Source organism: Erpetoichthys calabaricus, chromosome 3 (assembly GCF_900747795.2).
Source record: "Erpetoichthys calabaricus chromosome 3, fErpCal1.3, whole genome shotgun sequence".
In the NCBI taxonomy this organism is placed as follows: domain Eukaryota; kingdom Metazoa; phylum Chordata; class Cladistia; order Polypteriformes; family Polypteridae; genus Erpetoichthys; species Erpetoichthys calabaricus.
Window position 1 is genome coordinate 269,058,062 of NC_041396.2, and position 27,386 is coordinate 269,085,447.

Consider the following 27,386-nt stretch of genomic DNA (forward strand, 5'->3'; position numbering starts at 1 on the left):
TATATTCCTTGCTTTGTACCCCAGTAAATACAAATTATCATCAATATACTAAGAACCCAATTGTCCCTTCATTCACTCAGAATATGGAACCAGTGTAGGAAACATTTCAAGACTTAGAAGCTTTTATCTGTTGCACTGCTATATGAGAACCACCTTTTTCCACCCTCTCAAACTTTTAGAGAATTCTAAATAGATAATGTCTGTGCATTGCACGAACAATTACATCTCAAATTTAACTTCCCATCGACACAATTTTTCCACTGCTTTCAAATTGGAAAGTTTGCTGAACGAAGTCTGCCCAGTTTTCCTCATCTTGCACCTATTTCTATTCCAGAAGAAATAGTGATCACTCTTGAAGACTCAGACAGCATTTCTATAATATATAAAATCATTTTAAAGTCTCTTCCATTCAAAGACACCAGAGTACAGTAGGAAAAGGATCTCTTACTTAATATTTCAGAAAAGGAGTGGAAGGCAGCCATGCACAGAATTCACTCCAGCTCCATATGTGCAAAGCATACAATTATTCAACTTAAAATCTCATCCCTAAATGGAATTTAGTTTTGTTAAGCTTGACTTGATTATATGGAATGTTTACTTGCATTTAATATATATAAAAAGAATTGTTGGTTGCCGTAAGAACTCTGATCATTTCATTGGCAATCATGTTAGGATGTAGTGCGAAGTTTTCTAATTGGTTTTCAACAACGTTTGAGTAGTTCTGGGTTATTTTTGGTGAGAAAAAGCCTTATTAGCATAAGCTCAGTAAATTTGCATTGGGCATTCGCCCTTTTAGTAAAGTTATTGCTGGGTTTTAGAAATCGTCACCTATTTGTCTAACATAAGAGAAAGATAAAGACTGGACATAACGGTAATTTAAATGTCGAAGGTTTGTGCAATTATTCTGGCTTTGAGCACATTTTTCTTCAAATGTCTGGCAAATGCATTTGCCACCCTAAGCCACACGAGCAGGCTTTTTTCCTTGTGGCTACAGGTGGTGTGATTAAATTATGCTAATTACCTAGATGTGATTGGCTACTTGGCAATCAAGAATGCGTTAGTTACTGATTGTAGACAACTTTCCAGTTAAATTAAGATGCGTAAATAAAATTTCCAAAAGCAATGGTTTTCGTTTTTCGGAGGGACATGGAGTTAACGGACTGGAAATTAGCATGCAATCCATATGCTTAAATTTTGTTAATATTCAGTAATTTGAGTCACAAGCCGCCTACCGGAACAGATGATCTGCTAGTAGTTCGGGACTGACCGGGACTAACATTACAAAAAAAGAGAGGCAGGAGAAAAAAAAAAAGTCGATTTTTATTCCATACTAACTTATTTTAGAAATAAATCGCAGTTCTCGATGAAAATATTTAAGTGAAACGCGTATGGTACAAAAATCCAGCTCAGAGTCCTATCAATTCTTGGTGAGAAGGTAGAAAAAAATTAAAAAGACAAATGGATAAAAACAAGGGATCTTACTCTGATGTGAATTCAGCCCATAAAGCCGTATTAAAAAAGGACACTGCATCAGTCCATTCCATATATACACGACTCCTTGGAAAAACAAAATCTTTTTTGATTTCCTGAAGCCTTAAGATGCTCCTTTAACAAAAGCCAACTGCTGAGTCACCAGTCCCTTTCTAAGTCTGGTGCACCTTGCACACGCTGATGCGTGCACTCACGCGTTCTGTTAACCGACCCTAAACCGGGCAATAACCGCAATCGCCCTTATTATAAAGACGACTCAATTTTCGCATAACGCACGCACGCGCGCTCGCACACACACACACACAACGCACGCACGCGCGCTCGCACACACACACACACACGCGCGCGCGCGCGCGCACACACGCACACACACACCCACACAGGGGAGATGCCATTTCAGTCATGCCAGGGGATATGTACATCACAAAAAAAAATCAAAGCGTCAAAAAATATAACAAACATAAGTAAATATAATCGATCACCAACTAACATAACTTATCGTAATCCTAGCTAACATCAAAGTTATTAATAAAAAAACGCTGCGGTTTAAATCCACTAATAAATAAACTGTGCTCCCTTATGGTTATTTTCCCGGATTTCCGACTGTTCTATGCCACAGCGTCGATTTTAAAACACCGGCTGTAGGGAAACGTGGAAGAGTACGCGCGAGGTCCGCGGCTGAAACTTACAAGATCAAAACCTTGCTAAACATTTTTTTATCCACTATAAACTCTCTGACAGTTACTTATTGTCGCCCGAGCCAATGCTCACCGTGCGTCTTGCTTGGATCTGCCACTTTGTACTGTGATGCATTGCCGTCATGGTGAGGCCATAGCCTCACAATTTGGATTAACAAAACTCTTTTTACCTTTACGGTTTTCAGTAAATTATGCTGGCCTAATTCCTACCACTCTAGTTGGAGAAACTAATTTAAATTGAGTTTAAATTGAATTAAGTTCCCCGAACGAATCATTTTTTTTTAGGAATACTGAGAAAAGCCAAGCAAAATGACACCTTTTATTGTAATTTAATTTATGATTAATTCTGCTGGGGACTCTTCCAAACAATGTATGTATTTATTTACCGTTGTATATACTAGCTTCACATTGTATGTGTGAGGAGGATGAGGCATCTCCAGAATTTGTTACTCCCAATCATGAGAGTCTAAAATCTAAGACTTGATGACCACAACTGAAGGGGCAAATAAAAGTTTGACATCTGCCTACAGTGGATACAAAAAGTCTACACACCCCTGCCAAAAGCACAGAAACCAAGATAAATCCTGTCAGAACTTATTCCACCTTTATTGCAAAATTAATTTCAGTACAAATGAGGTGAAAACAAATCAGAAACTGTTTGGTGAAAACAAAAGGAAAACAACAATCCTGCATAATCCTGGTTGCATTAGTATGCACACCCTTTAATAATCAAGAATATGGCTGTGTTCAGAACCAATCAATCATAATAAGTCTTATCCCAAACAGTAGTTAGTATACACCTGACTTGAATTAATTGGCTCTGACTGAGCTCAGATAAGGTTTGGCTGTTCCTGTAGGATTATTTTGATATTCTCTTGGTTGCAACATACTCCAAAAGCCATGGTCCGGAAAGAGCTTTTACATCATTGAAAAGGATGTACAGGGGTGTACTAAAAAAATCCAAATTATTAAACATCCCATGGAGCACAGTGAAGGCAGTCATCAGGAAGTAGAGAAAATATGGCTCAACAGTGACTCTACTAAGATCAGGACATCCCTCCAAGATTAATGAGAAGACAAGGAGAAAACTGGTCAGTGAGGCCACCCAGAGGCCTACAGCAACATTAAAGCAGCTGCAGGATTTCCTGGCGAGTACTGGTTGTTCCCTACGTGTGACAACAATCAATGGTATTCCTCATAAGTCTGGGTTGTGGGATAGGGTAGCAAGAAGAAAGCCTTTTCTCACAAAGAAAATCATCCAAGCCCAGTTGGGTAAACGTTAACATTCAACATTATACATAGTTATTGTCTGTTTTTCTGTTTTTCACCTGCATTGTTATCATTCTTTAATTTAATATTATTTATTGTATCAGTATGCTGCTGCTGAAGAATGTGAATTTCCCATTGGGATTAATAAAGTATCTATCTATCTATCTATCTATCTATCTATCTATCTATCTATCTATCTATCTATCTATCTATCTATCTATCTTAAACTTTGCAAAAATGTATACCCAGCCTCCCACAACCATGTGGAAAAATGTATTATGGTCTGTTGAGACCAAGGTAGAACTTTTTGTCCATAATTACAAAAGGTATGTTTGGTGCAAAAATAACACAGCACATCATCAGAAGAACATCATACCCATAGTGAAACATGGTGGAGGCAGCATCATGCTTTGGGGCAGATTTTTTTCTACTGGAACTGGGGCTTTAGTTATGGTGGATGGAATGAAGAATAGCTTCAAGTATCAGTCTTATTTTGGTGCAAAACCTTCCAGCATTTGCTAGGAAGCTGAAGATGAAGAGGAACTTCACCTTTCAGTATGACAATGACCAAAGCATACATGAAAATCAACAAAGCAATGGCTTCATCAAAGGAGAATCAATGCTCTGTAATGGCCTTCATCCAATTGAAATCTGTTGGGTGACCTTAAGAGATCTGAGCAGAGGAGATGCCTTTGTAATTTGACAGATCAAAATCGCCAAGTCCCGATTTGCCAGAATGAAAGACTCTTACCCAAAAAGACAGAGTGCTGTAATAAAATCAGAAGCTGCTTCAACTAAGAATTGGTTTAGGGGTGTCCACACTAATGGCACCAGGTTTTTGTAGGATTTTTTAAAACTTTTTTCACTAGACAGTTTCTGATTTGTTTTCATCTTCTTTGTATAGATTAGTTGTTGGGAGCATGCATTGATTGTAATTTTGAAATAAAGGCGAATAAAGTTCTCAAAGGATTTTTCTTGGTTTAATTTTTTTATTACACAAAATTTGCAAATGTATTTTTTTTTCCATTTTTGCGTCATATGGAAGATCAGCCCTGACACAGGCAGACACCGAGACACAATAAGCACACGTTTTTATTTTCTTTTCTTCTGACAGCACCTCACACAATGCACAAACCACCAACGAGTGCTCAGTTCTTTCTTTCTTTCTTTCTTTCTTTCTTTCTTTCTTTCTTTCTTTCTTTCTTTCTTTCTTTCTTTTTTTCTTTCTTTCTTTCTTTCTTTCTTTCTTTCTTTCTTTCTTTCTTTCTTTCTTCTTCAGCCACCTCCACTGTTCTTCTTGCAAGCTTAGTCATCGTCATCCTCCTCCTTCTCCTCCCGATCCAGGTTCCCTGAACAGAGTGAGGCGGCCTCTTTTATATTACATCCGGTGTGGCAGAAATGTCCAGGTATCCCCTGGCGGTGACCACGGGTCCCAGTAGGGTTGAGCTTCCAAGCTTGTGGTCCTGATGTAATTCAAGGGGGCTGCCCTCTCGTATTCCGGGGGAGGCATTGTCCCAAATATATCGTCTTCCCTGGTTCTTCCATCCCGGGGGCGTCCCGGTGAGGCAAGGTAGATAGCTTGTGTCTCATACCAGTGTGGCTTACTGAAAAGTTTGCTGCAATATTTTGGAAAATAGATGATTTAACTAATGAACAGAAAATATGGAAATATGAAGATTTTTTTCTTATGCTGTATAAGGGAACTGGATATTGTGTAATAGAAATTGTAATTTGTTATTGAGTAAAAATGTAATTGGTGTGAGATTTAAATAAGAAAATGTTGCTTTGTGTATTGTATTTTGTACTGTGTAAATAAAATTAACTTTTATTAAAAGAAAATCAATAATCTAAGCTCTTCTGGTCTTGGCTCCTGAGAAACATTTGCAAGCACATACTGTTGTTAGTACAGAAAGCAGCTTTATTGTCATTTGTAAATCAAATGAAATTCATACACAGGACATTCTAACTTAGGCAATATAAACATACTGTGCAATAATAATATTTTGTGCAAATTAATGTTATTTAATCACATTTTTCATCTTAATATACTCTGCATCTGAAAGGCGAATTTAGGTTTACCACCAAATCCATCCAGTTTCCAACCTGCTGAATCCGAACACAGGGGTCTGCTGGAGCCAATCCCAGGGCACAAGGCAGGAACCAATCCCGGGCAGGGTGCCAACCCACCGCAGGACACATACAAACACACCCACACACCAAGCACACACTAGGGCCAATTTAGAATCACCAATCCACCTAACCTGCATGTCTTTGGACTGTGGGAGGAAACCGGAGCGCCCAGAGGAAACCCACACAGACACGGGGAGAACATGCAAACTCCACGCAGGGAGGACCCGGGAAGCGAACCCGGGTCTCTTAACTGCGAGGCAGCAGCGCTACCACTGCGCCACCGTGCCGCCCCACCACCAAATCTAAATAGCAAAATTGTTTTGATTATTTCATGTGACTCTTTTTTAACATAGTTTAGGCATTGAATTTAAAACTGAAAACCATTTTTCTCCACCATGTAACATTTTTTAAAAAAACAGACTTTTTAATGTCATTGATAGCTTTTGACTTGTATATGCACAATGAATTAAATATCAGTATTTTATTTTAATGATAACTTGATTGAATTTAATATTTTCTAACATTCAAATCTATGTTTAAAGCAAAATAGTTATGTTATTTGATAATAAAATAAGAATATAGCTGAAAGATCTGTGTATCTTACCGGGTCAGCAGTCAGGGCATACACACTTACCAGGTTTTCTCTGTGAGTGGGACAGCAGAGCCAAGAATTTACGTTGGGTTCAGGAGGAACAGCACTCATCCTGGCTGGCATACCTATCCATCTCACTGGTCCCTCTAGAATGGAGTCCTTCTGGCCATGCAAGGTGTGGTCTTCTATCCTGTCAGGTGGATCAGTCTGCCCGTGTGCGTTACAACATTTAAAATTAAATTTACAACACAATAAAGTGTGCTAAAAGTAAAGGCTCTTGCTGATTAAAATTAGCTCCACAGCATGATGCTACTATACTTCACTGAAGGTATGGCATTTTTTGAGGTCTGGGCAGCATTATACCATATCTATTTTGATTTTATATGACTACAAAATGTTTTCTAACATTGCAAATGGTTCACTCACATGGTTTATGGCAAACTCGAGATCTGCTGTCATGTGAATCGTTTTAAGTAATGGCTTCTTTTTGCCCCACCCTTTAATAGAGCCTAGTGTTATGCAGAGCTCTTGACTTTGCCAAAGCTCTGTACAGTAGCTCCTTCAAAAGTGATCATTGGCCTCTCTGTGGCTTCTCATACATGCATCTTTTTGTTTGCATGGAGAATTTCATGGGATGACTTTTTCTAGGTAGTATGTGGATAGTCTGATGTCACCTCTACTTTCTGATCACTGAACCAACAGTGCCCACCTGGACACCCAAACACTTGCAAGTGTTGTGCTACAGCCAGGTGTTTTTCTCCTGCCTCATATTTATTTTCTGCTTTTCTTATTTTTGAACTGTTATTTTTCATATTTGAACATAATTTCTATTTGGTTTGTTTATGATTTAACACTTATGTACTGTCTCTGTAAGTGTTGTGCTGTTGTTCCACATATTTTGAAGGTCAATCTCCAAGAGGTGGCCCCACCCTGATGTCAGTGCTGCTGGGACTTCCTTCTGGCTTTATAAATTGGCCGGAAAGAGAAACCAGTAGTAGAGCGTTCAGTTTGTAGTGGAGATTGGGAGTATTGTTTTCTTTCTTTGGATTTACTAGTTTTTGTGATTTTTTTTTTTGATTTTGTGCCTTTTTAGGGACATCCTGTTGCTCATTTCAGCATATTTTGCTAAATTTAAAAATCTTTGTTAATAAACTCTTCTTATATATAAACATCTACACGTGGAAGTGTGTGTGTCTGCCTGTCCGGCCTGGAAGTGCGAGGCTATAGCATGAAGCTCAAAGAGCCAGCAAGAAGGCTCCAATTTAATGAGTCGGAAGAAGAAAGAAGTACGAGGCTACAGCATGAAGCTGAAAGAAAGCAACTCCTTTGCCAAAGTGAAACCGCCGAGGAAAGACAAACGAGAGAGAAACTCGCTTAGCCGCTGATAGACAAGGGGGGTGAGCACGTCTGCAAAATGAAACTGCCGACTCTGCATTTCAATTTTTTTTTGGTGATTTCAATAGTTTCTAGGAGCCCAGGCTTTTTACAGCACCGGCTTATACAGCTAGTAGTTTATAAAGATTCATCTTTGCCTTTTTGTTTATAAGCTAGAGGTTTAAAGGTTTCTCTCCCTTGTTGGGTATTTTGAGATATTTGTAGTATTTACAAATTTACAAATATCTACTGCCTTCACCCCCCTGTGACCAAACTTCATACAATGGGAGACTGAGCCTTTGCAGCTGCTGCTCCACGGCTCTGGAATGCCCTACCAGAGAGCCTAAGAACACAGCAGATTGTGGGCTGTTTTAAAAAACAGCTAAAGACTTTTCTATTTAGGAAAGCTTATTAACAAGAATGCTATAATTATTGTTGTTTTATCTCTGTTTTTATCTTGTCTTGCCTTTGTTTAATCTTTTTATGTTGTACTTTGAGATTTACTGCTAATGTAAAGTGCCCCTATAAATAAAATGCATTATTATTATTATTATTTTGAACCTTTAAGACAAGCTCCCCATTGTTACTCATGTCTGTTTTGAAGACTACAGGTAAAAGTTGTGGGCACTGGCTGGTAAGGGGTGAGCATTTTCTGGTCTGACCAAGAAAGGTCCTGCCTGGTTTTTGTGCCATATTTGGGAGGACTCGCACCATTTTAGCCAAGTTTGAGATTCAATTTTACATCGGGAAGCTGTCTGGACCATTTTAAAAAATTTTATGTTTGTATCATTTAACATTTTTAGAATGCTTTTGGCATTTATTTTTTACAAATATCCTTCAGATTCACAATGATGCATTAGTGGGGCAGTTCATATCTAGAAAATATGGCAATGATTTTAATGCTTCAGTTGTGGAGGCCAATTGTGCCCTCATTTGTAACCAATGTTAACACAGAGCTTCCACAACTCAGGGATTGAATACTGATACAAAGAGTATATTTCCTTTTCTTTCTAATATAAAATGATGTTTCATTAGAAAATAACAAGTTTGAACTTCAGTGCCAAAGCGTAGGCTTTAATGTTCAGTATGAATAAGGTAAGTACTTTTGCAAGACAAAACAATGAGAGCTTATATAAGAGGATACAACATTATAATGTAAAACATGGTATAAAGTTAAGTACAAATCTAATATTATATTCAAATAGTCTTACTGTTCCTAAAATTAACTCTTAGTATATCGATGACATAATTATTCAATCTTTATATAATGTTATTCATTCTTACGATGAAAGCATAAACAAATTTACCTGAAATTTTTTACTATCTGAGTTCATGTTTAAGAGCTTTGCTTTTATTTAGCTCTAAACAAAACTTTCTTTAATAACACTGATGAGGTATTGGAAAACAAAAGGTCTCAGCTGTCATTTTGCTCAGTTCTGAAGCTATCCAAGATGCTCTCGAACAGGTGTTATTATGCAACGTTAAGGTATCATTGGAGTATTCAGAGCTTTGAGTTGTGACATTTCACCTTCCCACTTCAGTGCATTCATGCGAATTTCATTTCAGGCTATTTGAAGAAATTCAAGGTCACTATCGATTTGTTGAAAAAAACTAATTCAAGATAAACTGTACATTTTTTGTAAAAATAAAGAGCAGGCTAAACTTATCAAATATGTATCACTTTGTCCCAATACAATTTGACCACAACATGTGACACTTGCCTACCCAGGTCATATTTTTTATTTGGCACAATTGAGTAAGGTGAAAAACATTAGAACAATCTGGATACGAACAGGCCATTCAGCCCAACAACGTCAGTCAGTCTTATCCACTTAATTCTTCCATAATAACATCAAGTCTAGTTTTGAAGGTCCCTATAGTGATACTGTCTGTAGCACTACTTGGTAACTTATTCCATGTGCATATGGTTCTCTGTGTAAAGGAAAACCTCTTAATCTTTGTGTGAAATTTACCCTTAACAAGTTTACAACTGTGTCCCCGTGTTCTTGTTGAACTCATTTTAAAATAACAGTGTCGATCCACTGTACTAATTCTCTTCATAATTTTAAACATTTTATTCATGTCACCTCTTAATCTTCTTTTGCTCAAAATGAAAAGGCTCAGCTCATTTAATCTCCCCTCCTAACTCATACCCTGCAGTCGTGGAATCGGCATAGTCACTTTTCTCTGGACTTTTTTTAGAACAGTTATGTCTTTTAAGTAGCCCAGTGAACAAAACTGCACACATTACTCCGGAGGAGGCCTCACCAGGCCACCAAGCTTGAGCAGAACCTCCAAAAACTTGTACTATACACATTAAGGTGCTATATAACTTAACATTCAGTTTGCCTTCTTAATGGCTTCTGAACACTGTCTGGAAGTGTTGAGTTTGCTATGACTCCTAAATCCTTCTCATAAGATGCACTTTCAATTTTCAGAACTCCAATTGTACACTTAAATGTAATATTTTTACTTCCTATGTGTAATAATTTACATTTACTAACATTAACATTGCACAAATCTGTCTAAGCCTGCATGCTGTCAAAGTCCCTCTGTAATGATTGAACAGATGCAAGATGATCTGCCAATCCCCCTATCTTAGTATCCTTTTCAAATGTAACCAGCTTGTTACTTATATTCCTATCCAAATGATATATATATATATATATATATATATATATATATATATTAAAATAGCAGTGGCTGTAGCAGTGACCCTTGAGGTACACCACTCTTGATATCAGTCAGTTCTGATAAAGTTCCTTGTACCATAACCCTCTGCACCCATCTACACACTACACCCTGAACTCCCATTTCTTTAAGTTTGATGCCCATCCCCTCATGTGGTACCTTATCAAATGCTTTCTGAAAGTCAAGATAAATAATATTATATGTACCACTTTGATAATTTTCTTTTCTTGCTTCCTCATTGAATTTCAGCATGTTAGTAAAACACAACCTCCCTTATCCAAACCCCTACTGGCTGTTCAATAAAACGCCCGTTTTTGACATGTGCTGTTCAATCTTTTCTTTAAAAATTCCTTCCATTAATTTACATGTAATGCAAATGATGCGAAAGATGTCACAATTTGGAGAATTCGGGTAACTTTGTGTTCCCTGAATTGTACAACTTGTAGCTCTGAGTTTGCAGAGCATTTATGTGAAATTTCAAACTCAGAAACTCGTATTTACCATCTGTCTGACAGCATGTGAACACAGTATTAGGACCCCTGATCCCTGAGAAGAACTAATGGAAAAACAAGCAACCTTGAATATGTTAGACATTAGGAAAAAGTTTGTTTAATGTGACTGGTGAGAGCTTTTGCAGAGATACTCTTTACAGCACTGTAAAGAATGCACTATTTGATTCTATTAAAACTCCCATTAATTAATTTCCCCATTTTTCTTTTCTGGAAGGTAATGACTCATAGCTCCAAATCCCAGCCTAGTCACTGTCAGTGTTAATTTGGCGCATTTTGGCTTCTGACTGCACATATTTTCTCTCAGTACTCTAGTTTTCCTCAAATATATCAAAGATGATCATATGTTAGGTCAATTCTAAACCTTTTCTGAGTGTGGGTGAGTGAATAAGTGTAAGTCTGTGATGAATTGGTGTCTCATCTGGGTTTCCTAAACTTTACCAGATGTTACTTGGATATGCTCCAGATCCCCTGACTCTAAACGGGGTAAACAGGTAAAGGAAATGAATGGATAGCTAGATAGAAACTACATTGAACCAGGAGTGACCTGCGCTGCAAATGGAGTGCATAAGTGTGTGAATGAAACACATTTTCAAGCACTGAATGCACTCAACCCTTTGGTATTAGTACCCATTTTAAACACACATTATTTTAATTCCTAATATAAAGTGTCTCATATTAATTGCTGCTTCACTTTCAGAAAATTAATCATTCAAGCAATGGTTTAATTTGTAAAAAATGCTCTTTTATTTGTTAGAAACAATTTTGCACTATTGGAGAGAAAAACACAAAAGCAGGTTAAATGAGAATGCAAAGTCTTCCTCTAGTGGCCAATACAGTATATGCAATAACAGACATTTTGTTGTTCTGATCACTTGCCGGCATTTTGGTATCACACTGTCTGCATTAACACATCCATCTTCCGTTCTGACATATGATGAGCTGGAAAACAACTGAATCCAGCTTTCTTACTTTTCAGGCGGCTAGGTGGTCACATTTTGTTGTTGCTCATTTATATTTCTTGTAGCTCCTGTTTGGAACTTAAACTGATCTTCAGGCATAACATTCAGATTCAAACTAACAAATTGCCTCTTGTTCTGTACTTTCAAAATGACCTTAGCCACCTTGTATCAGTATTTTGGATTATATTTACATCCCTGCCTGTTTTAATTTCTACACTTGATTTTGTTAATAATAAAATTTTAAAAATATACTTTATAATAGTGCTTACTATAATAGGCACTACTAAACTAAACATATCATTTAAACTATATGCTTATAATTAATATGCACAGTTTTGAGATCGTTGCTTAAAGTATAAGTTTGCTGTTCTTAGTATTTCTTCTTTGCCATTCTAAAAGCTCAAGTTAGTACAGGTGTAGCAAATATCCTTTTATAGTGAACATTTACAGAGCCAAGAAAAAAGTTGAACCTATGTGGTCTTCACTTCTGACCATCTGGTATTTTTAGAGATTCATGCATCCCATTACAAATGATAGCTGCCAGCCTGGGTTAGATGCAAATTCAGAGTTCAGGTGTCTGGATTTTTACCTTGATTCTCTAGGTTTCAATTTTAGTCAGATCATGCCCTGCTTATTCCTTATAAGTCTGTGTGACATTTAATTTCAGAGGTCTGCTACACATTGTTTAACTCAGGGAGGCTAGTTTTTATCAGACTTCCCTTGTTTACATATACCCCCCTTATATATTCAGCTTATGAGCCCAGGTACGTAGTTTTCTGCATCAGTTCTCTTTAGTTTTCAGTTACCCACATTTTACTCCTGTTTCCTTGTTTCAATTATCAAATGCTGAATATTTAGCTACAAGTAAATTTATTGAGTCATCAGAATCTGGCAATTTCTAAAATTTCTGTTTTTTGGTATTTCATTCCAGTCGTCGTTTTGTTTTACACCTAAGTTTCATTGTTTCAGATAAAGATTCCATGCACCATTGTTTACCACAATTTTCTTTTTTGTAGCTGCTCCTGTTAGAGGTCGCCACAGCAGATCATCTACTTCCATATCCTCCTGTCCTCTGCAACTTGCTCTGTCACACCCATCACCTGCATGTCCTCTCTCGCCACATTCATAAACCTTCTCTTAGGCCTTCAACTTTTCCTCTTGCCTGGCAGCTACATCCCTAGCACCATCTTTCCAATATACCCAGCATCTCTCCTCTGCACATGTCCAAACCAAAGCAATCTCACCTCTCTGACTTTGTCTCCCAAACTGTCCAACCTGAGCTGACCCTCTAATGTACTCATTTCTAATCTTGTCCATCCTCATCACACCCAGTACAAATCTTAACATCTTTAACTCTGTCACCTCCAGCTCTGTCTCCTGTTTTCTGGTCAGTGCCACCGTCTCCAACCTATATAGCATAGCTGATCTCACTACCGTCCTGTAGACCTTTCCTTTCTCACTTGCTGATACCCGTCTGTCAAAGATTACTCCTGACTCTTCTGCACCCACTCCTCCCTGCATGCACTCTTTTTCACCTCTCTTCCACAATCCCCATTACTCTGTACTGTTGATCCCAAGTATTTAAACTCATCCACCTTTGCCAACTCTACTCCTTGCATCCTCACCACTCCTCTGACCTACCTCTCATTTACACACATGTATTCTGTGTTGGTCCTACTGACCTTCATTCCTCTCCTCTCTAGAGCATATCATAACTGTCTGTTGTTCAATTTCTGCTTCTGGATCACACTTGCCATGTCCAATTCAGGTTCCTAATAGTTTTGCTTTTATACCAAAACCATCTGAAATTTAAATTCAGAGCCATACTTGCCACTTTTTTCATATTTCCAGAATACAATTACAGGTGCCAGATTTTACCCCACTATTTCCGGTGCCAGTATTTCTATTAATATGGATTTTGTATTGCAAATGTGCACAGTACACCTTCTTAGTTAATGTGACATCAGTTCTTTAAGTATTGATTTGGGTTACTATCTTAAAGGGTAAGTTTTGTATTTTTCATGTCATAGAAATTTCTTCACAATCATGGTATATAGTAATTTGCCATATGAAATTGTGTTCTGAAGTGAAGCATATCTTATTTCTCTATTATAAAAAAAATCTTGGGTCGAGATGTCACCTTCTTGGAGACACTTTAACATCCCGCGAGACAAGGCAGTCAGACAAAAGGACAGCTGCTGTACAGGCTTTTAAATGTTCAAAGTGCTGCGCGACAAGCAGATCACATGGCACAGCAGCAGCAGCATCAGCAGCAGCAAGCCAACAGCGATTGAACACAGAGGAGGTAAAAAAATGTATTTGTTTCCCACTGTATCACCATTTAAGAGAGGGTTTTCTGGAGGAGCGACCGCATCTCCTTAGCGTGCGTTCAATCCCCCTCTTCACAACGTGAGCAGCAAAGTCGAAGTGCCTGGTGCGCTGCGCGCCCCGGAGTACGGGATGGGTGAACGAAGAAAGCAGGGGGCAAAGCCCCCTAGTAAATTTAAAAAATAGCTAGCCTGCTCTTTAAAATGGAGCTAAAGGGTACCAGGGTCCTAAGTGAAAAAAGCATTAAAACTTACAGAATACATCAATTTTTCAAGACCAAAATATTTTGAGTATTGATGTACATCTTGAGATTGTACACACATTGCAAAACAGTGTATCCATGTTGTTTAAGGAAAGAAAAATATAAAAACGCGTTTGTGAAATTCAGCCATTTTAAAAGGAAACTGGCGATGTACCTCGCTTTGCTACTTGTCTTCTTCCATGGTACCTTTCAGTACCAGGAGCGAGGATTCATATAGTGGAAAATCATCGACAAGCACAGTTATTAAGATTATATTGAATCTTGATGTCCAGATGTGAATAACTAAAAAAAAAAGTCATACTTACAATTGCTCATTTTCATTCACTATATGGACGTTTATTTTGTTATTTCGTAAAGATATTGTCTACTGTCACTGGTATGATAATGCACACGTGTGCTTCTCTGGTCTAGCGAGAGAAAGACTGAGCACAAGAACTGAACAGACATTATAGTTATACATCTAGTTTTATTCAGATTGGAGTTTATGATATTTTAGGACAGGCAGACTGGTAGCACAGTTATTCAGGCATCACAGCATCAGGTTTTTGCGTTGTCCTTGCATATTTACAGATTGATTAGTATCAGTGAGTTTACTCACTCAAAAATGTTGTCCCCAGTTCTTTTATTACGATATCCTCAGCAAGAAGGACTCATCTTGTTTTAATAAATTTGGTAATTAGTTTATGGCACAAACTGTTTCATTGTGGTTGGGCTCTAATGCACACCCTGCCCTTTTCATTTCATCTGTATCTTTTTTATCATGCATTATCATTCCAGATAAAGAGGCGTTTGTTAAAGGAATCTGTAAGCAAGTGACACACCATCTGTGGTCTAGCGACCCATGTCCTGCTTACAGAAGAATCAAACCATTACGCACATCCGAATCTGTTCCTTGGAGAGTCGCAGTCAGGGCGGCTGATGGAATGGTCCTTACAGATGACACTGCAGTTGTGACTCACTGGGCTGGCTACTTTGAGCAGTTATTCAAAGGTGATCCTCCAGCTAGGATGTTGGATATCTCTGGGTCCATGGTCCTTGGGGCCAATCCTCCAATTAGCTGTGAACCACCCAATCTCACTGAGATTGCACAGGTGGTGAACCAGCTGAGGGGGGGAAAGGCTGCAGGGATCTGTAGTATCCAAGGTGAACTTCTCCAGGCAGGTGGTAAGGCTGTCCTCCTGGCATTGCAAGCAATCTTTGCTTCCATTTGGGAGACTGGCATCATCCCAACTGACTGGAAAACTGGACTTGTCGTCCCTATCTGGAAAGGGAAGGGTGATCGCCTGGATTGCAGCATCTACAGGGAGATAACACTGCTCTTGGTGCTGGGTAAGGTCCTTGCTAGGGTTGTCCTCAATAGGATCTGTGATCACTTGCTCACCTACCAGCGACCGGAACAGTCTGGTTTTTACGCCTAAGAAGTCTCGACCGCATCCTTGCACTGAGGGTTCTCATGGAACGCAAACACGAATATCGGCAGAGTTTCTTTGCAGCCTTTGTTGATTTTCGTAAAGCGGTTGACTCAGTTGATCGAGCTGCCCTGTGGGACATCCTGAGGGTTCGCGGGATCCCCTCGAGGTTGCTGGATATCATGGCCGGCCTGTACACTGGTACTGTGAGTGCTGTGCAGAGTGGAGGCAGAACCTCTGTGTTTTTCCCAGTTGATTCTGGGGTTCATCAGGGGTGTGTTCTTGCTCCTACTCTGTTCAATGCTTGTATGGACTGGGTGTTGGACAAGGTCATGGGGTCCAGTGGCTGTGGGGCATCTATTGGTGAAGAAAGATTCATGGATCTTGCCTTTGCTGATGATGCTGTGATCTTCGCAGAGTCAATGGAGGCTCTGATCAGGGTGCTCGAGAGACTGAGCAAGGAGTCTGAGTGTCTGGGCTTGAAAGTGTCCTGATAAAAACCAAGATCCAGGCCTTTAATGACCTCTTGGGAACAGCCATCAGCAGTGTGTCTGTTTGCGGAGAGAGTGTTGACCTTGTCGAGAGGTTTACTTACCTGGGCAGTGACATTCATGTCTCTGGCGACTCTTCCTATGAAGTCAGTAGACAGATTGGGAGAGCATGGGGGATCATGAGGTCGCTGGAAAGGGGTGTGTGGCGCTCCCGATATCTATGCAAAAGGATGAAGGTCCAAGTCTTTAGAGTCCTGGTGCTTCCTGTCTTGCTATATGGTTGCGAGACATGGACGCTATCCAGTGACCCGATACGAAGACTGGACTCCTTTGGTACTGTGTCTCTCCGGAAAATCCTTAGGTACCGTTGGTTTGACTTTGTGTTGAATGAGTGGTTGCTCATGGAGTCCCGAATGAGGCACATTACCTGCATTGTGAGGGAGCGTCAGTTATGGCACTACGGCCATGTGGCGCGTTTCCCCGAGGGTGATCCGGCTCGTAAGATCCTCATTGTTGGGGACCCGAGTGGCTGGACCAGGCCAAGGGGACGCCCACGGAGGGTGGGACTGGACCGCGTGTCTGCTTGGGGGGTTGCCAACCTGGATCCTGAGTTGTTTCATTGTGTAGTGGGTGCGGCAACACATTGTACCAGAGTATGCTCCCCAACTAGAGTTGTATTTTTTTTAATCGTGCATTATCATTCCACGCTACGGAAAGTGTGATATGCAGGTGGCTTGGCTTTTTCAAAAATCTAAAGTATACAGTAAAATGAACCTCTTATGTGTGCCGTTCAGTACAACACCGCAACTTGATGTGAACCTCACTCTGTAGGCGATGTACAATGTAAAACAACAGCACAAATTATAACAGGTGAAAAGTAAGCACCATTGAGGAAAAATAATCAGGTGATTTGAGTGTGCATCTGTCTGGCAGAGCATAACTTCTGATGAAACGGAATTACAAAAGCTATGTAGGATAATAAGCAGAATATAGCTTGGCAAAGGGAGAGTAGTCATAACTTGACCCATGACACCGGGTGGGAGCAGACAAGCGAGCAACAAATGTATCTTTACCTCGAGAAAATAGTACCAAGAATCTGTGATAAAGTGTATTGTTTCCAGTTTACTTTTGTTGTCACAAGCACGCCTTAAAAAATGCAGTAGGCACAACCTCTTTAAAAATCAAAAGCTTTGCAACTTTAGTGCGGACGTATTCAGTAAGTTTTAAGGCTTTTTTTGCACGTTGGGACCCTAGTATCTATTAGTTCCACTATAAAATGCAAGAGCAGGCCAGATATTTTTTAAAACTATTATAAAGTGTGTTTCACTTTAGAAGGCTATTTCATGTGGCAAATTACTATATACCAAGATTGTGAAGAAATAACTACGACTTGAAATATACCGAATGTATCTATTAACCTCTATCCCTTTGTTTACGAACTGTTTTCAATTGCAATTTTTAAATTTCAGCTTCAACTACAGTCATTTTTTTCCTTTCTGGTTCAAGATGACATTTTCACTTCAGTTCCTTTATGTTCAGATATTGATTGCACAAATTTTTAACCTTCATTCTCTAGTTATCAAATTCTGATTCCACAAAGCATACATCTGAGACCTGATGTCGATATTTTGTGTTCATTTTCTCATCTGTAATTACTGGTTCAGGTTATCATTTTTTCACACATCTTTAAGGTTCATGGTTTTTAAATAATAGGTGATTTTTTTAAATCTCACTTGTATATTTTTTAGCCACAGATTCGTAGTACTTTTTAAATTCATACTACAAAAGCCTAACTAGTAGATGTAGTAGATTTTTAATTTTGATTCCCAAGTCTTCAGATTATGCTTCTGTTTTCCAGTTTCTTGCCACAGTTCCCTGGTTTACATATTACAAGTTCAGATGGCAATTCCTCACATAAAAACTCTCTAATTTTCTGATTCTCATTATTGGGTGCATTTTTCCTATAAATTATTTTTCAGCTAAAAGTGTGATTTTTAAAATTAGATACCCTGAATTTTAGTTACTGAGTTTAAGTGCTAATTTATTACTTTGATTCCCTGGTTCTGCTTTTGAGCACAGGTGGTAATGTGCCTGCATTGACAAGTGGGGGAATTGCACTTTTGACTTATTAGAGTAAGATGCCTGTTTATCTTCTATTGAAATGGGGACTGGCTTAGTGATGTGAAAGAATGAAACAGCATCTATGTAGCCATCTGTGCATTGTGGTAAGGAAATGAAAAACTGATACTGGACGTAAAGAATGCAACAAAATGATAAAGTGAGACGAATCAGGGACAGCAATCTTCATTATCTGAGTGATAACAGCTTCAGATATCCGGTCCAGGGTCTTGATTTCACTCATGTATTAAAGCAGAAGAGTAGTTTAAGACTGCAAAATGTTTAACTTTAGTGTAAAGGGGAACCAGCAAAATATTTAACCACATAAAGTTTGCTCTCTGCGGTGGGTTGGCACTCTGCCCAGGATTGGTTCCTGCCTTGTGCCCTGTGTTGGCTGGGATTGGCTCCAGCAGACCCCCGTGACCCTGTGTTCGGATTCAGCGGGTTGGAAAATGGATGGATGGATGGAAGTTTGCTCTGAGTGTTTAAATCAGGTAAGGGTCAGGCATAGTAAGTAAACTCTCTGCAAATCTTGGTCAGCATGGTGCATGTTTCAGTGACGAAGTCTCACTGTACTTAGATTTCAGACTGGGATATGTTACAGCCTTCGCAGAGTTTGTAAGTTTGTCTTTTGGTTAATTGAACCAGTTTTCTTTTAATATTCTTGGGTTCAGTGTTGACATTTTGGTGTGGCACCCCATCCAAGCTGTAGGTCCATACACGTAGACCTATAATTCCAATAAGAGGAAAAAAATGTGGAGAAGGGTGAAGAAGATGGAAATTTGTCTTTGTCTTGCCCAGGCCTTGGACTGTACAGTACATGGCAGAAAAATCTTGCTTGCATATGTAGAACAATAAAGCCACTTGACTTGACTAGACTTGAACATGTACATAAACAGTACATTTCTCAATCTGGTCTTCACTTCATAACAAGGGCTTTTTTATTCAAATTATAATTTTTGAATTGTTTCTAAATTGAGAGAAAAAAATAAAAATAAAGATGAAAACAAGCACTTCAATGCCATTAATTCTAAAATGCATCAGATTCCCTGAGGATAAATCCATCATCCAGCATGTCTATGAGTTTCAGTTCTGATTTCATAAGTAAAGGTTAAGTGCAGAAGGTGTGAGGCAGCTAGCCATGAATTTTGGCCTACAGTGTAGCCGAGGTGCAGCTGACTGAACTTTCTGAGATTTCTTTTGATGGTGTTGTTCAAAATGGAAATACTTACGCCATGAAACCCAGTCTTGTTTTTTTTATTGCTGTTTCCTAGATATATGTCCACTCAGCATGTCCAAGCAGCTTTAGATTAAAGCTCTATGAGGTGTTGCTGCTGTTTCCAGCTAAAGCTTTATCAGTCCCATGAAGGTAGAGTGATCCTCAAGCACAATGCCAGCATTAAAGCGAGGAACAGAAAGCTGGAGTACAGACCCTTTCTCTAAGAAGTACATCCCTGTGCAAAGATAAAAGAAAGAGACACAGCTGCATAACAAGTTTAGCAGAATGGCTTGAGATAAATTTAAAATATGTTAGAATGATGCAGTTTAACTAGCTGAGAACTTTCCAGATACAGTATGCTAAACCAGAATTCTCCAACTCAGCATATGCAGGATCCTTGTTGCTGTGGGTTTTTGCTCCAGCTAGTTTCTAACCAGAAGACAATTACTGCTGTTAACAAAAAATACACCGTATTTTCTGCACACATATGTAATTGTGGATTTTTCTTTTTTTGAACATTAGAAACATTTTTATGAGAGCAGGCTTTTCAACACAACAATGGCCACTAAGTCTATTCACCTAAGGTTTTTTCAAAATAACATGGACATTAATTCTGAATGTCCCCTAAGTACTATTGTCTATGACAGTGCATATCTTACAGTGTGCATAGCTTACTTGGCAAATTAAACTTGTGTGAAATTTACCAGATTCCACTTGTGGCCTCATGTTCTTGGCCATCTCCACATTGAAAAGTTTGTTCCAGTTTACCATTTTTTAGGCTTCATCGCATCTGGTTAAAAGTCACACTATTAAAAGATAGGTGCTTGCTAAAACACTGTTAAACTTATTGTATTATGACCAATAAATTGCTGACCCTCTGACACAGGAAAGAAATGGGGCACCCACCAATATTTAGAGCACTACTGTAAACACAGAGTTCTGTGAGCACCATTTCTGCACAAGACCCAAGTGTGTCTTGACTTTACAAAAAACATGAAGTGCATTTGTAATACTAAAGCCTAATTAATGGTGCTAGACTTTGGTGCAGACTAAAAAAAATATCCAAACAGTGAAGACGCAGAACTAGACTGGATTTGATTGAAAGCAAAGAGGTGGGTGAACAGGGTGGAAAAAGTCATTGAGAAAGGGGATGTGAAACAAAGGTTCAATTGTACAGTTTGAAATCCGGGAGGGATATGCCCTCATCTGCCCTGGCTGAAGTAATAACTGATTATTGTTAAACCTTTGACAATGTGCATTCCATAAAAAAAGACTGCAGCAAACTTAACACCAAAAGTGAGGGGAAGGTGGGAGTTGGGATACACGGGTAACATTACACTCACATAGTTTAAAATGGGTAGTATATTTATTTTTAATCACAAACAGACAAGACTTAAAATGAAAAATGGTTAGATTGTTCTATGAATTAAAGTATGCTCTTAAATCCAAAAAACTCCTCTGGATAACTGTATTTAACAAAGCTTGAAGTGTATCATTATGTTTTTTGACAACATTTTTAAGTTCAGTAATTATCAAGGATGAATGATTGCGATCAGCTACCAAGGCACCATCACTCTGGGCCTTGAGGATTTTATTTGTTGGGCTAAGAGTGAACAATTCCAGTGGAGTTCCTCTACTCAAGGACACCATTTTGACCTAATACAGTAAAATCTTTACTGTATTAGTAGTGTTACAGGGACAGAATTATTATGTAGCAGAGTCAGAAAAATATGTGAGTTACAAAGAGCTGCTAATGAATGAGCATTCTCAGGAGAGTGTTGCATGGACTCCCTGATAAGAAGATCCTAATGCATTGATCACCTCTACTCTCTGAATTCTCTCCTAATTATTATAGAAATATCCCCATAAATCTACACCACTGTAACCACCTTGTCAGTTCCTCTCCTCAGCCTATCAATTAACACTCTAAATATGGATTACAGAACTAGCTACCTGCCCCTACTTATTTAACTCTTTCGAGGCGGGTGTCGACTTACAACAACATATATTAGTGTCTTCCTGCTACACAGCTGATGTTGCTACATCTCTTTCGTTTTTGATCTCCAGATCACTTGCCTCAAATTTGGAACGCAATAAGTCACAGACCAATTCAGCAATAATACGCAAAACGTTTTCTACAGAGTATTTTGCTTTGTGCATTCGCTTCGCTCTCTCGCCAGATCCGCCTTTAGCTCCGTGCCTGTGTGAAGACATCTCAGGTGGCCGGCAGCTGATCTGCTGTGCGTTCCTGCCAGCTGCCCGAAAAAATATTCAGCCCTCAAAGAGTTAATTTGTTCTAACATGCCAGGCTGCAAGTCAGGCCAGGAGCCTATCCACCTATTTAAGGAAATCTCCAACCTGTTCTTCAAGAAGGTAACACACTGTACAAGACTCTCTGTTCTTGGAACAAACATGAGTCCTTGACTATTACTACTCTTTCTAGGAACTTGTTTGAGCTAACCTATTAAGGCACCTCATCCCAGCCTACCATTGCAAAGTTACCAGAATCATTGTCCAGAACCCATAAGGTCCTGAAAGTAGTTGGATACATCCTACTCTGGCATGACATCCAGGGATTCTTGCCCTACATTTATGTCCAATCATGATTCCTATATCTCTTGCTCATTGGTTTGCCGTGTCCTCCTGTGCCACTTTGATGGTACATGCTATTTCTCAAAAGAATTCCTAGGCAACAACCAACAATTTACCACTAGTATAGAGGCTAGCTACATCTTCCCTTTGCTCAGAAACTCTCACATTGAGTTTTGAAGTAGCTGAGATCTCATCTCACGCTTTAGTGATAACCCAATAACAAAATCTGTAGGAATAAACCCTGTACAGGTCAAATACCTTTATAGCAAATAGTAAGTAACAAAGTTTTCAGAGTAACGAATACTTTTTGTTAGCCTGGACAAATGTTCATACAACATAAAATTTAACTGATTTCTTTTTGTTAGCCTGGACAAATGTTCATACAACATAAAATTTAACTGATTTCTTTTTAATGAAATGTAAATTTCAGTATAACAAACATTTTTTCAACCACAAATGGCAATAATAATGCGATGCAAAAATCACTTAATGCCGCGCCTATACTTTCACAAAGTCTCAGGAACCCTGCAACAGGCTGTCTCGTTCTTGTTAGACCACAAGAAAATGATAGTCTGTTGCAAAATGTCCGGTTTCAGGAAGTCTCTGCGAGGCTTGGCAAGAGTGTAGGTATGACATCATACAGGTATAGCCAAATTGTCAATGCTCCACCAAGTGCCCATGTGGGTAGCTGTGTTGTGTGTGAATACTGTACTGTTTGAGTTTCATAGTGCTTCTCGTGGCTGAAAACAAGTTACATCTAGCGCCTCACTTTCATTCTGTATTCATACCTGTATTTTATTTGTATATAAAAAAAGTTACATCTAACATCTCATTTTCAAGTAAAATATTATCTGCAGTTTAAGTAGGGCTGTTTTTTATACAGGTATTGTCAAGCTTGAGTCACAGAGTTGCACAAGAAGGTGAGTCCAGGTTTCCAAGGAAAATAAAGGTACTTTATTACTATATAGAGAAGACAGGCACAGTCTCAAGACTTTTTTCAAAATAGTGACTGCTACTTCAGTACTCAAGCACACAAGACAAGAGCTGTAACACAGGGATAATCGTCCTGCTTTAGCTCCCATCTTTAGATTAGAAGAACACCAGTGGCTTGGAATCACCACTGTAGCAGACCAGGAGAGTGCGAGAAAAAGCAGGTGAAAGCCCAATGTTAAATGTTCTGAACATTGTGTGACAAGTATGTTATGCAGTAAGCCTGATCATGCAGAGGACAACCAATTGCTTTGCCCTTAATTTACTGTTTAAAAGATGCAGCAGAATACCTACAGAGCTGTCCTTGTGCCATTGCCATTAGAGATGGCGAATTGCCGGCGACTCCGGTCACAATAATATACGTATTTTCCCCATATTCGTGCCTGCAAAATTTCCATTATAATGAAATATTTTTAAGGTCCCATGAATTTTGTTACAATGGGATTGCACTTGTATTTTAATCCACCTGACCAATCCTCTCCTCCAAAGGCAATGCTTCTTTTTAGGTAGTTTTATTTTAATCTTAGATTTAATCTATGTTTAACACAGTGCAAGCACCCTTGTGATTCTGGGTATATTACTGTCCACAAAAAATCTAGCTGAGAAAAAGAAAAAGAGAACAACATAAGCCAAAGCTGATGACACACTAAGGTCTGATGCAGTGAAGGCAGAGAGTGAGACAGACACAGGAACTGCTTAAAAGGGTTCTCAAGTTGCAGAAGCAACCCAATTAATTGGAGCTTCTCTGGCAGTGACCAGGTTTGTTTGAGAGAGAAGCTAGTAGCAAGGACAAAATGATCCCAGGAGGTTGTCTAAAAAGAACTTACAGAACATAAAGAACACACAGAAAGTGTTCCAGGCTTTAAGAAATTATTAGTCAAGTGAATGGACAATATAAAGCAGAATATAAATCATAGGAAAGATCCTGTTTAAGCAAATGACTTGAGCACTATGAGTGCATGCTGGACAAAATGGAGAAGGATCTTGAAGACAACTTTGAAAAATGGGAAACAGTACTGAGATAAAAATAAAAAGTGAGGCAAGTAAATTAAAGCAGGAACTCAATTTGTTTGGTGCTTAATTCGGTGATATGAAGAATATGTTAACATCTCATGTGGCACAACTCAAATATGATGTGTTCAGAGGACGAAAAAGTGATGGTCTTATAAAATGAATGTAAATTGCTTTGAAATAAAATAACCAAACTGGAGGACAGGACAAGAAGAGGAAATATTTGCTTTCTTGGTATAATGGAAGGCTCAGAGGCCGCATACCACAAAATTAACAACCACATTCCTGCCCATAATGAACTGTTAAAAAAAAAAAAAAAAGCAGCAGGCAGGGTTAACATAGTTAACTACCTCCTGAAATTTTTATTCTTGTTTCAGAGTATTGCTATAATTATAAATATATTATTTTTTAAAAAGCTTAACTCTTTTTTAAGCTCATTTATATAGAAGGCAAAAAAGACGATATATTAAAACAATCATCATTACAAAGAACAAAATAAGAAGGTGGGTTGGCATTAACTGACTTTCAGCTACACTACTAGGCTTGAAATATTTGAAATTTGAGACAATGTAAAGAAGAAGATAGTACTGAATATGCACATGTCTAGCTGGATATGGAAAGAAAATCTTGTAAGTAGACCTCTCTGTATGTTCTGCTCTGTACTTTGGTCATTAATATTTATTCCCAATTGACTTTATTCCTAATTGACTTATTATTGATTTAAGATTATCCATATTACTAACCGAGAATGGTAAACCGGATATGGACGCAGGTACATGCCTATGGACGCAGGAGACATAGTGCGCAGGCGCCACACAAAAACGAGGAATCAGCCCCCCGCCCCAGAGTGAAACGGGAGAGACTATGAAGGACACAGCCACACAGACAAGAGGAGTCAGCGCCCCGCCCCAGAGTGAAACGGGACAGACTACGGAGTCCACAAAGGTTCACAAATCAAACCCGAGATATTACGGTAAGCGGTAACGATACAGCCCCCCGCCCCAGAGTAAAACGGGACAGACTACAGAGTCCACAAAAGTCCACAACACACAGCATGATCAAACCCGAGATGGTACAGAAAGCACAGGCGCCTACAACGCGCTATACACCGCCAACAACGAAAGAGCTCAACTAACAGAAATAAGAAACAAAGCAACAACCCCAGAGAATACGGAACCCTAAACGTCCACACCACACAGCAGAGGCAAACCCGACATAGTACGGAAGGCGCATGCGTCATCGCCATATTGTGAGTGGCACTACTGCGGAGTGAAGGCGCAGGCGTCACCGCCATATTGTGAGTGGCACTAATGCAGAGTGAAGTTAGGAATAATGTGCTGCTTGGGATTGTACAAACTGCTGAATGCTTTACACCAAATTCAAACACAATACAGCTCAACGATATAAACATGAGCCCACCTGGATAAGATCAATGAACGCAGGCACCTACAACGCGCGTCTGAAACTGCGGAAGCAAAGCAGACACGGGTTCAAAACGAACGAGCTCGACTGACGGATATACAGCGCGCGTCTAAAATGCCGCGGGGAAAGCTGGCTTGGCTCCAAAATGAACGAGCTCGACTAATGTATTTCAGGATACCCAACGCCGGGGGTAGGCAATTATCATATAAGAGCTCACCCATCAAAAAACACTCAGTCGTGTAGTACACACAGATCATGTGCTCTCAGCACATATAAAGCGTATAAGGACAATACGGAGAGTAGAGACCCAAAGGCGTTGGAGAGAAAAAAAGGCAGATAAGAGATTATGAAAGCAGTGGAATTTGAAAGGCTCCAACAAACGATGGCACGATACACATGCAGAGAAAGGTACAGAATATGAAAGCAGCAAAATCCAAAAGTATTGTAGCGTCCCAGCCAGGTTGAGGGCTGTTTGGTTTTAAGTGACTGTTAGGTCCGATGGAGGGAGGGCGGAGTACAGCACGGAAGACTGATAGCGGGGTATTGATTGATGCGGTAAGGGGGGGCGTTGGAGAGGGTGCTAGAAAGTTGTGTTTGGGGTTAGGAAGTCGGCAATTGTTCAAGTAAAACTTTTGTGACACTTTATCATGTCATTCGCTACAGTATCAAAGAAAAGATAGAAAAGATCTCATTATCGCAAACAAAAGGTGATTAATCATCAGAGCCAGGTGTAATTGAAAAAATAGCAGGCCAAATCAGGGTCAGAAATAAAAGGCAAAGAGTAAACAACAAAGTCTTTTCGCATTTGCATCATTCAATGCACAAAACGTGGATTTACACAATAATGGACCATACACCATGAGAATCTGTGGTCCCGGAACAGTTAAAGCAACAAGTTAAATCTCAAAGAATACACAATTCGGTCAGGTGTATATTGATGATCACGGAGAAGCGATACAAATTTTAACAGGCAAAAAAGAAAGGTTATGTATATATTCCGCAAATAACATTACACACCAGAGGAGATCGTGATATGCCATTCGCATTAAAATGTTTATGGTTTACCGTGAGAATAGCATTTGATATGACAATCGATAAATCACCTGGGACAAACATTTGAAAAAGTCAGATTATTTATTAGAGAAACAGAAACACTATTCACTTATGGGCATTGTCACAATGTGTCTCCAAACAAAATTGTTTTTAATGAAGCTTTAAAGTAAAAGTGCAAATAATGAAATTGAAACAATTCCAAAGAAAAAAAAAATGTAAATTGTATATCAGATTAACCAAACACAGGGGTTGGTGAGCGAAGCGAGCAGGGGCCGAAGCCCCCTAGTGCTTCACTAAATGAATCTGAATATAATTTGCATTAGGTGCACAAATCAGGTGCCAATGATAAAAACACATTTTCATTAGTGAGCAGCTTGAAAGATCCAGCTTTACATGAAGAACAGTAATTTCATTTAATTTGGACTAGTATGTTACTACCCACACACATCTCATCATGCCAATATGTATAAGATGTACAGAGATTCTTGAAGTCCTCAGAAGAAATACTGGTGGTGATCATGTCACAGTCATGGGAGAAACTACAAAGATTTTTAAAATGACTTTCAAATCAATCATTATAAGATTTTCTATCAACATATTGCTAATAATCTACCATGAACAAGCCATCATGTCAAATACTACTCACTCTCTGACTGAAGAATGCTCAAAGAGTCTAATAACTCCAGGTTAACATCAATATATTTCTTGTGACAATTAATGAACAAATGCACAGGTTAACTATCAGAAAAAGACTATATGGAGTTGGTTTACTTGA

General features: G+C 39.0%; 1 protein-coding gene across 3 annotated transcripts in view; it reads right to left on the reverse strand.

The window, feature by feature from the left end:
* Positions 1-17,707: 17,707 nt before the first annotated feature.
* The window catches only part of tnfsf13 (TNF superfamily member 13), a 33,460-nt gene continuing 23,781 nt past the window's right edge, over positions 17,708-27,386 (reverse strand). For 2 of the 3 annotated variants that reach the window (XM_028796210.2, XM_028796209.2), the window contains one exon: positions 17,708-19,778. In XM_028796210.2, coding sequence (XP_028652043.1) covers positions 19,669-19,778 — 110 coding nt within the window. In that variant the 3' untranslated portion in view covers positions 17,708-19,668. The remainder of the gene's footprint in view (positions 19,779-27,386) is intronic. The other variant, XM_028796208.2, reaches the window with a different exon arrangement.